The sequence below is a fragment of the Mesocricetus auratus genome, unplaced genomic scaffold (genome assembly GCF_017639785.1).
Source record: "Mesocricetus auratus isolate SY011 unplaced genomic scaffold, BCM_Maur_2.0 Super-Scaffold_100001, whole genome shotgun sequence".
Taxonomy (NCBI): Eukaryota; Metazoa; Chordata; class Mammalia; order Rodentia; family Cricetidae; genus Mesocricetus; species Mesocricetus auratus.
This window is the reverse complement of record NW_024429187.1, coordinates 1,534,837-1,546,476: the sequence shown is the minus strand read 5'-3', so window position 1 is coordinate 1,546,476 and position 11,640 is coordinate 1,534,837. Positions and strand designations below refer to the sequence as shown.

At 41.2% G+C, this 11,640-nt stretch overlaps 1 protein-coding gene across 1 annotated transcript; it reads left to right on the top strand.

Annotated features, from left to right (window-relative positions):
- Nucleotides 1-9,998: 9,998 nt before the first annotated feature.
- Nucleotides 9,999-10,925, top strand: LOC101840544 (taste receptor type 2 member 7). The gene has a single exon (XM_005072861.2). The coding sequence runs from the start codon at nt 9,999-10,001 to the stop codon at nt 10,923-10,925; it is 927 nt and encodes a 308-aa protein (XP_005072918.1).
- The last annotated feature ends 715 nt before the right edge of the window (nt 10,926-11,640 follow it).

Sequence of the window (11,640 nt, the reverse complement as noted above, 5' to 3'; positions counted from 1 at the left end):
CCCTTGTTCTTTAAGAAATTCTGCACTCATTGATCCCTTCTTGTTTTCTCCGTGAAATGTGGGGCATAAATTGTTTAGTTCACTATTTCAAATATTTTAATTTGATCTATGTTACACTTACAGAATATTTGGATGAGGGTGAGGACTTTGTTATATTAGAAGGTGTGAATATCCAAGATTAGTCTACTAAAATATTATGTAGTAAAATGTTTCTCAGTAATTCTAAACAAGAATTAGTCTGTGTGTAGAGAAAAAGAGTCTGTGTTTACTCAGCCATAAACAAAGAATCTACTCTACCAAAGGCTCAGGGGACATTGCAGAAGGTGTGAAAATATTATAAGAGCCATAAGTGGTATATGACAACAATGAGACAATATTTTCCAGACACAGTAGTGCAGCCACACACATGAACCCACAGTGATTATGACAGCGTGCATAAGACTCATAAGAGCTCAAGACAGACAAAAATCTCAGCATGAAGGGGGACACGAAGATGGACATATTCCCATCCATAGATGAGGGTCTATTAGCAATTGACAGCTGCTGAGGGTGGGAGAATCTGTTTTCTTTAAGGATGTAACCCTTAGTAGGTCAATCATCCTCCAGGGGTTGAACCCACACTCAAGAGTATTTGGGCAACATAAATTGGACTCAATAGACTTTTATAAAAGTAGAGAATGTGAAGATGGAAGTGGGTTGGCCTGGAGGAGTTGTGGGAGGGATATGAATATGCTCAAAATACATCGTATAATATTGACACATATTTTATTTTTAAGAAAGAGTCTAAACTGGTATGGTGAATTTGGTCTTCCTTGTGCTTCTAGAAAGAACAAGGGTCTAGACATTTAGATGAACTTTGGTAGGGAGGATGGTAGAGCTGACCTTGCAATGTGGTCTCTTACAATTTATTCCTAAATATAAAGCTATCCTTGAAGACATTAATTATTTTGATAGACTTATTGAAATAATTGTAATGTAAAATACTTGCCCATATGTAGTGTTAGCAGTTAGATTAATTTGGAGATCATCAAGCATCTGTGATGATCATGACAATTGGCACTTCCAACACCTTTCAAGGTTTCAATAGAGTATTTTATATGAAAAGAGACATCTGTTGTAATCAATTGTGTGGGTTTTTTAGATTTATTTATTTATTTATTTATTTTTATTTAAATTAGAAACTAACTTGTTTTACACGTCAATCCTAGTTCCCTTTCCCTTCCCTCCTCCCCTGTCCCCCACCAATCTTCCTATGCCATCCCCTTTCTGCTCCTCAGGGAAGATGAGGCCTTCCATGGGGATCTTCAAAGTCTGTCATATCATTTGAAACATTTCGTAGGCCCTCCCCTGTGTGTCTAGGCTGAGAGAGTATCCCTCTGTGTGGAATGGGCTCCCAAAGTCCACTCATGTACTAGAGATAAATACTGATCCACTACCAGAGGCCCCATAGATTGCCCAGGCCTCCTAATCTATCAATGGTGTTTTTTTCATGGCTTCTTTAACTTATTGTATTTCACATCACAAACTAGGTGATATGGTGGTTTGAATAGTATGGCCCCGTAGACTCATGTGATTGTATTTGACCCATAGGGAGTGGCATTACTAGGAGGTGTGGCCTTGTTGGAGAAAGTGTGTCATTGTGGAGACAGGCTTTGAGGTCTCATTATACTCAAGCTACACTCAGTATAGGACACTGGTCTGTTCTGCTGCCTGTGGATCAAGATGTAGAACTCTCAGCTCCTTCTCCAGCACCATGTCTGCCTGCATACCACCATGCTTCTCACCATGACAATAATGGACCAAACTTCTGAAACTGTAAGCCAGTCTCAAATAAATGTTTTTCTTTATAAGAATTGTAGAAGGGAACAGGAAGATTGAGTCAGGAAAAATAGAAGAGAAAAAGAAAAGAGATACCATAATAGAAGGAGCCATTATTGGTTTAAAGAGAAATCTGGCACTAGGGAAATATCCAGAGATCTACAAGGATGATCCCAACTAACAATCTAAGCAATAGTGGAGAGGCTACCTTAAATGCCCTTCCCCAATAATGAGACTGATGACTACCTTATATGCTATCCTAGAGCCTTCATCCAGTAACTGATGGAAGGAGAAGCAGACACCCACAGCTAAGCACTGAACTGAACTCCTGGAATCCAGTTGCAGAGAGGGAGGAGTGCTGAGCAAAGGGGTCAAGATCAGGCTAAAGAAACCCACAGAAACAGCTGACCTGAACAAGGGGAAGCTCATGGATCTCAGACTGATAGCTGGAAAACCAGCATAGAACTTAACCAGGTCCCTGAACGTGGGTGTCAGTTAGGAGGCCTGGGCTGTCTATGGGGCCACTGGTAGTGGAACAGCATTTATACCTAGTGTACAAATGTACATTGGGAACCCTCACCCCATAGAGGGTTACTCTTCAGCCTAGACACATGGGAGAGGGCTTAGGCCCTGCCCCAAATGATGTGACAGACATTGATGATCCCCTGTGGAAGGCCTTACCCTTTCTATGGAGTAGAAGAGGGATGGGATGGGAGTCAGTCTGGGGCATGGGAGGATGGAAGGGACAGGGAACTGAAGTTGATATATAAAATAAGATGTTTCTAATTTAAATTAAAAACATAATTGTAGATGTGTTGATTCTTCATAGTAATAGAAACCCTAAGAGAGTGACCAATAAATATCACTTTTCCAGTAAAATGGTACATTAAGAAACATTATAAAGTCAACTATGGAAACTCGTGTCTATAATCCTAGAACTTGGGAAAATGAGGTAAAGGGAAGACTTTCATGACTTTGAAGCCAGCATGGGTTACCTAGTGAATTCTAGGCCAGTCTAGGCTACAGAGTATGACTTTCTACTTTGAGATTTCTTCATATATCCATCAGAATGGCCAAAATCAATAAATCAAGTGACAACTCACATAGAGTAAGGGGAACAATTAACCTCAACCATTGCTGATAGGAGTGCAAACTTGTACAGCCACTATGGAAATCAGTATGTTGTTGCTCGGGAAGAGGGCAATCAATCTACCTCAAGATCCAGTTATCCCATTCAATCATAGACCCAAAGGTCACTGCCACAGAGAGCCCAGGAAGGTTTAGAGTCAGCTCTCCTGTGCAGGAGAGAGGTCAGTCTGTACCAATGAGAGGTGGGACCAACTCAGCAGGACCTCCAGGCATCTGCATTCCCTTTGGTTATAACCAGAATGCTAGACATTGATGCAATCCCTGGCTGCAGTGGGGCCGTGGAACAAAACACGACTTTCTGCAACAGTTTGGGCCTGGATGAAACCATGGCCATGTGTGGTAGCACAGGCCACTGAGGTTGACATTGTCCTACTTGAGCTGGGTACTGTGTTGATGGCCATGTCTTTTCGGCTACAACCCAGACTTCTCCGTGGCTCCAGGGGAACAGCACAGTCCATCCTGGTCTGTATGGCCCTGATGGCAGTGTGGCCATCGGACACCAACAGGCCCTCAGGTGTTAACCCACGCCCTGGGCATCTGCACAGCCTTCAGTGGTAATAGCAGCCACTGACATTGATGCATATCTGGGCTACATTAGTGCCACAGAAAGAAACCAGTCAATACTTGGGCCACTGTTGGCAGTGCAGGCCACCCATATTGTCATGGCCCCGGTATCAGCATGTTCCTCAGTCTTCAGCCTGGCCACGGGTGGTGACTCAGAACATGGGCGTCTGTGTGACCCTTGATGATGACACTGGCCATGGACATCAACACAGACCCTGGCTATGTAGGGCCTCAGACCCAGACACAGCCTAGGCAGTAGTCCGGGACCAGACCACACCATGTCACTGGGTGACAAGCAGGTCTCCTACATCAGCCTGTTCTTCACAGCTTTTGACCCTTCTCTCTCTATAGGACATGAAACTCTCTGCTTCTCTCTCCCTCCCAAAACCCACCATATATTTGCTCACAATAATGGTGCCTGAGCACTTGGTGCCAGCAAGGCCCATAGCTTTTGTTCATCCACCCAGCACAATCTGCTCCAGACAGGCATGTGCACATCTACCCCTGGTTGCTCTTGGCTTGTTGCTATCCACCCTCAAGATGAGCATGTGAGACACTCATTCTCCCCCCCCCCCATTTTTTAATTTAAATTAGAAACAAGTTTGTTTTGCATGTCAATCCCAGTTCCCTCTCCTTCCCCCCTTCCCTGCCCCCCACCAACCCCTAATCCCATCCCCTTTCTGCTCCCCAGTGAGGGTGAAGCCTTCCATGGGGATCTTCAAAGTCTGTCATATCATTTGGATCAGGACCTAGGCCCTCCCCTGTGTGTCTAGGCTGAGAGGATATCCATCTATGTGGAATGGGCTTCAAAAGTCCATTCATATACTAGTGATAAATACTGATCCACTACCAGAGGCCCTATAGACTGCCCAGGCCTCCTAACTGACACCCATGATCAGAAAGTCTGGGTTGGTCCTATGCTGGTTTCCCATCTATGAGTCTGGGGTCCATGAGCTCCCCCTTGTTCAGGTCAGCTGTTTCTGTGGGTTTCCCTAGCCTGGTCTTGACCCCTTTGCTCATCATTCCTCCCTCTCTGCAACTGAATGCCAGGAGTTCAGCTCAGTGTTTAACTGTGGTTGTCTGCTTCTGCTTCCATCAGTTACTGGATGAAGGCTCTAGGATGGTATATAAGGTAGTCATCAATGTCATTATTGGGGAAGGGAATTTAAGGTAGCCTCTCCACTATTGCTTAGATTGTTAGTTGGGGTCATCCTTGTAGACCTCTGGACATTTCCCTAGTTCCAAATTTCTCTTTAAACCAATAATGGCTTCCTCTATTATGGTGTCTCTTTTCTTGTTCTCCTCTATTCTTCCCCTTACTCCATCTTCCTGTTCTCCTCCCCGAACCTCTTCTCCCCTTCTCTTTCTTCTAACTCCCTCTTCCCTTCCCCCAGGCTCCCAATTTGTTCAGGAGATCTTGTCCCTTTCCCCTTCTCCAGGGAACAATGTATGTCCCCCTTAGGGTCCTCCTTCTTTCCTAGCTTCTCTAGCAGTGTGGATTTTAGGCTAGTAATCCTTTGCTCTATGTCTAAAATCCATATATGAGTGAATACATACCATGTTTGCCTCTTTGTGACTGGGTTACCTCACTCAGGATGGTTTCATCTAATTCCATCCATTTGCCTGTGAATTTCAAGATTCCATTGGGTTTTTTTTCCATGCTAAATAATACTCCATCGTATAAATGTACCCCATTTTCTCTATCCACTCTTGAGTTGAGGGGCATCTAGGTTGCTTCCATGTTCTGGCTATTACAAATAATGCTATTATGAACATAGTTGAACATATGTCCTTGTTGTATGAATGTGCATCTTTTGCCTAAGAGTGGAATTGCTGGGTCTTGTAGTAGACTGATTTTATTTTCCTGAGGAACCACCATACTGAATTCCAAAGTTGCTGTACAAGTTGGCACTCCCACCAGCAGTGGAGGAGTGTTTCCCTTTCTCCACATCCTCTCCAGCATAAACTGTCATTGGTGCTTTGTTATTTTAGCCATTCTGACAGGAGCAAAACGGTATCTCAGAGTTGTTTTGATTTGCATTTACCTGGTAGCTAAGGATATTGAGTACTTTCTTAAGTGTCTTTCAGCCATTTTAGATTCCTCTGTTGAGAATTCTATATTTAGTTCTGTACTCCACTTTTTAATTGGATTATTTGGTGTTTTTGTGGCTAGCTTCCTGAGTTCTTTGTATATCTTGGAAATCAGCCCACTGTCAGATGTGGGGTTGGCGAATATCTTTTCCCAGTCTGTGGGCTGCCGTGAAACACTCATATATATGTATATATGTTTTTTTTATTTAACTTTTTACGCATGTCACTTTCAGTTCCCTCTCCCTCCCCTCCTCCCCATCCCCCAATCCTCCCAACCCTTCACCCCCCACTCGATCCCCCCTATGCTCCCCTGAGAGGGCAAGGGCCTCCGTGAGGGATTTTCAGAGTCTGTCACATCATCCTGGGAAGGGCCCAGGTTCTTCCCCATGTGTCCAGGCTGAGAGAGCATCCCTCCACGGAAATACTCATTTTTAAATGTGACATCTCTACCAAATCCCTCCCCTGACCACCCAAGGAACACTGGGGAAGAGGCTTAAGAGTGATAGGTGATGGAAGACATGAAGAAAACAAGCCCTTGGGGAAGAGGGGAGGGAGAGTGAACTGGGATTGACATGTAAAACAAGCTTGTTTCTAATTTAAATTAAAAAAGAAAAATAAACAAGCCCTCAAACATGATCAATGTACAGAGGAATTCACAGAATCCAAGACAGCAGGAAGTACACTTGTGGGGTCTGCACCAGGTCCTTTGTTTATACATTGTAGCTTCCAGTTTAGTGTTTTTATTTCTGAGAGGTCAAACGAGGGGGGGTTCCATTTTTGTGCCTTCTCTAGAGATTTTTTTTCCTTCTGTTTGTTTTGTGCTACTCTGATGTGTTAAGTTTTCTTAATCTTACTATATTGTATTTTATTATTATCCCTTAGAAATATGTTTGTTTTCTAATGAGAATCAAAATGCAAGTGGATCTGAATGGGAGGGGTGGGGAGAAACTGGGAGGAGCAGAGGGAGTGAAATCATATTCAGAGTATATTATGTGAGAAAAACAATCTATTTTCAATAAAAAGGGGAAACACAGAAAAATAATCTATGTCATACTCATGCATTTCTAAGAGTATTAAATATATTCCCTTGCCAGTAATTCTAAAGGCATGCTCTAATTGCTCAGTTTATCTTTTTTGTATAATTCAATTACAAATTAAAACACTTTGTTAAGTCTTAGTGGAGTATTGTTTTGAATTTAAAACATTTCTTCTCAAGATATCAACTCTGATTAACTTTATCAAGGTGATCAAAGTTCAAATTATTGAGAGTTCATAAATTCTCATTTTATTCCATTTCTAAACATATTATGGTGAGTGTGCTTTAGTCTTCTTCCTCAATTGTGATGTGTGCAGAAAGGAGCTGTGTACATCTGCAGAAAGCAAGCATTGTTGACAGAAGCAGAGAGACAGCAGTTCAGTGGTCAGGCAGTTCTCATAAACGTTAGGTCAGGAACATACTGTATAAGAATGTCTGGCTGGTTCTCAGATCCTTTTACTCTAAGAATTTATAGTGAATTTGTGCTTGCTCTAAGTGAACAAAGACCACTTAAGCCAAAAAAAAATTTAGCACTTAAAGTATCCTTAGAAATTTTTCACAAGTAGGCATAATTACGTTCAGCAGTTCACTCAATTGTAAATACTATCATTCTGTGGCTGTCACTTAGGATTCTTAATCTGATTGCTTTTAAGATTGATCTGTGTTCGATCTGTCAATCATTTTTCTTTTAAATGCCAAATAGTATTTTATGAATACAATTTGTTCAGGCACTGATTAATGATGTCTGGTCTGTTTCCAGAATTGAGAATTATGATATACACCATAACATGAGGGATCAGGAAGATTGAGTTGGAGGAAGAAAACAGAAGAGCAAGAAAAGAGATACATTAATAGAAAGAGCCATTATAGGCTTAAAGAGAAATCTGGCACTGGGGAAATGTCCAGAGATCCACAAGGATGACACCAACTAAGAATCTAAGCAATAGTGGAGAGGCTACCTTAAATGCCTTTCCCCTATAATGAGATTGATGACTACCATAAATGCCATCCTAGAACCTTCATGCAGCAGCTGATGGAAGCAGAAGCAGACACCCACAGCTAAGCACTGAGCTGAACTCCTAGAATCCAGTTGCAGAGAGGGAGGGATGATGAGCAAAGGGGTCAAGACCATGCTGGGGAAACTCATAGCAACAGCTGATCTGAGAAAGCGGGAGCTCATGGACTCTTGTCTGACAGCTAGGGAACCAGCATAGGACAGAATCAGGTCCCTTGAATGTCAGTATCAGTTAGGAGGCCTGGACAGTCTATGGAGCCCCTGGCAGTGGAACCAGTATTTATCCCTAGTGTAAAATTGACTTTGGGAGCCCATTCCCAAGGAGGGGGATACTCTCTCAGCCTAGATACACAGGGGAAGGGCTAAGCCCTGCTCCAAATGATGTGACAGACTTTGAAGATCCACTATGGAAGACCTCACCCTCCCTGGGGAGTGGATGGGGATAGGATGGGGGAGTTGGTGGGGAGCATGGCAAGATGGGAGGGAGGGGGAACTGGGATTGGTATGTAAAATAAGATTGTTTCTAATTTAAATAAAAATTTACATTAAAAAACACACATATATCAACAGATGTATAGAAATATACATTTGTTTCTGGTGGATAAACTTCATGATTGGGATGTCTAAGTTACATGTTTAAATTTTAAGGAAATGCCTTCCTCAGCATCATCACTGTTTCTTAGAAAGCATGCTGTGCCAGGTGGTGGTGATGCATATCTTTAATATCAGAACTTGGGAGTCAGAGACAGGTCGATCTCTTTGAGTTTGAAACTACCTAGTATACAGAGTGAGTTCCAGGATAAATTTAAAAGCTACAAAGAAACCATGTCTCCACAAACCAAAAGAGAAGAAGGAAGGAAGGAAGGAAGGAAGGAAGGAAGGAAGGAAGGAAGGAAGGAAGGAAGCAAGGAAGCAAGGAAGCAAGGAAGCAAGGAAGCAAGGAAGCAAGGAAGCAAGGAAGCAAGGAAGCAAGGAAGCAAGGAAGCAAGGAAGCAAGGAAGCAAGGAAGCAAGGAAGCAAGGAAGCAAGGACATTGAAGTGATCGTGTGAATGAAACACAGGTCAAAGCTTCAGCTGCTTGTTAACACTTGCCTTTGTTCGAGTTTTCTTCTTTGCACTCATTGAAGTCCATCTGGTAGACTTGCCATGCTATCCTAAGACAGTGCTAATTAGTTTTCCCATTAACTAATAATGGTTGCAAGTAACTTTTCATTGGCTTTTGTAATGTTTGTGTCTGTCTGTGTCAAATAAGTCTCCAGTGAAATATTTACATCTTTCATCTAATTAATAGAGATATTTCCTATTTGTTGCATTTTCAGAATTCTGTAATATTCCAAATATTCCAAGATTTTTATGATATATATGTTCGTAAGAATGTTTTTGTTCATTCTGTGGCTTATCTTTCCTTTTTCAGTACAATGTATTTCAAAAACTTTAATGAAGTACAATGAATCATTTTTTCCAAAAAAAGGGAAAGAAGGAGTGAAAAGAAGCGTTCATCACTCAACTAGTGTTATGTATAGCACAAATAATGTTAAAAATTGGAGGGCTAAGTTAGTTTGTTAAACATCCTTAAATTGTCCATCTTTCAATGTGGATCCAAATTTTAAATTCTTTAATAATAAACAGCATGATTATCAACCAAGATGGGAGTCCTCCAAAAATTTCAGCTGCTATGAATTTTTTAATTGTTAGAAAATTCTTAAGAGCTAGGTTACCTAATATAACACAGAACACACAACCAAATTTAGCTTCATTACTTCCTAAAAGTTTTTATCTTTTTTTACATTCTAAGTTAAAATATTCTTTTTTAAATTTTTCATTGTTTATCTAAAATAAATTTAATTGAGTGTCCTACATTATTTATTTATCCATTATAGACACTCTGTTGGAGTTAGTGGTATGATTACTGAATGCCAAATTTGTAAAACTTAGCCTCAGATAAACAACATGGAACTATAGGAAGGAGTTGGGTTAATTTGCATCTTGGCAAACGGTAGCTTAGCCTAAATTAACTGTGTGTGGAAAAGAATGACCTCCTGAGAAGATAAATGGACACACAATACCCAGGCTAAGGATAGACAAACACACTGTTTGTCAGATTAATTCAGGTTTAATTAGACTATCTCCAGTCTCACACAATACCCAGGCTAAGGATAGACAAACACACTGTTTATCAGATTAATTCAGGTTTAATTAGACTATGTCCAGTCTTCCTCACAAGACAGGCTACAACTTAAAGAGGTAAAGACAAGGACAGATCTCTAAAAGTGTAGAGATCAAACTACATCAAATCAGCCAGAAACAAACTGGATATTTCTCTAAATGGATACTACCTTAATGCTTGTGGCTGTTGGTGAGGCCTTGGTAGGGATCTCAGGAAACACATTCATTGCATTGGTAAACTTCATGGGCTGGATCAAGAGTAAGAAGATTGCCTCTATGGATTCAATCCTCACAAGTCTGGCCATGTCCAGAATTTGTCTACAGTGTATCATCCTGTTAGATTGCTTTATAATGATGCGGTATCCAGACACCTACAACACAGGTAAAGAAATGAGGGTTATTGACTTCTTCTGGACGCTCACCAACCATTTAAGTGTCTGGTTTGCCACCTGCCTCAGCATTTTCTATTTCTTCAAGATCGCAAACTTCTTCCACCCGCTTTTCCTCTGGATCAAGTGGAGAATTGACAAGCTAATTCTCAGGGCTCTCCCGTTGTGCTGTGTCCTCTCCTTGTGTTTTAGCCTTCCAGTCACTGAGAATCTGAATGATGATTTCAGACGTTGTGTCAAGACGAAGTGGAGAATAAACTCTACTTTGAGATGCAATGTAAATAAAGCTGGTCATGCTTCTGTCAAGGTAAATCTCAACCTGGTCATGCTGTTCCCCTTTTCTGTGTCCCTGCTCTCATTTCTCCTCTTGATCCTCTCCCTATGGAGACACACCAGGCAGATGCAACTCAATGCAACAGGGTACAAAGATCCCAGCACAACAGCTCACATCAGAGCCATGAAAGCAGTAATCTCCTTCCTTGTCCTGTTCATTGCCTACTGTCTGGCCTTTCTCATAGCCACCTCCAGCTACTTTATGCCAGAGAGTGAATTAGCTGTAATTTGGGGTGAATTGATAGCTCTGATCTACCCCTCAAGCCATTCGTTTATCCTAATCCTGGGCAACAGTAAACTAAGACAAGCATCCGTGAGGGTACTATGTAAAGTAAAGGCTGTGCTAAAGAGAAGAAACTGTTGATAGCATGGACAGATCTGAAGAAAAGCTCTCACTTTCTAAGGCAAAGGAAGACTAGTTCATTATCTTTCATTCTTACGTGAATATTGGTTTCGTGCAGTGACATTCTTCTGACAGCCTTAAGATGAATCTTGGGAAATTTCAAGTACAACTTTGTATGTATCTATCTCTGCTTCTCTCTCCTTCTCTACGGAACTGTCATTTCGAGAAAAAAAAACATTTCTGAATAAATTATAACAAATAGCCACACCAGAAAAGGACATTTTCATAGTCAGCTCTGGATCACTTCTCCAAATGCAAAGCCATCTGACAAATTCAAAATGACTGTAACAGCATCTCACTGTTGTTTGCATCCTCACAAAAAGAATGAGTTCATCCTTATGACCCTTACTTAGCATTTTCTTCTCAGGTCATCAAACTACGTTCATGATTGGAGAAGAATCAAGCACCAAGTGAGAGTTTTTGTTTTGGAGACATGTAATTATGGCTAGCCTGGAACATACTATAAGAACTAGGCTGGCCTAGAACTCACAGAGGTCTGCTTGCCTCTACCTCCCAGTACTAGGATTAAAGGTGTATACCTCCACATCTGTCTCAGGTGATGATTCTTAACATGTGCTTTGGAAATATATTATATATGGGAAATTAATAGTGATTATAAGGACTGTTCACATATAAATTGTGATTAAATGTTATATTAAATTCAAATTTTATATAA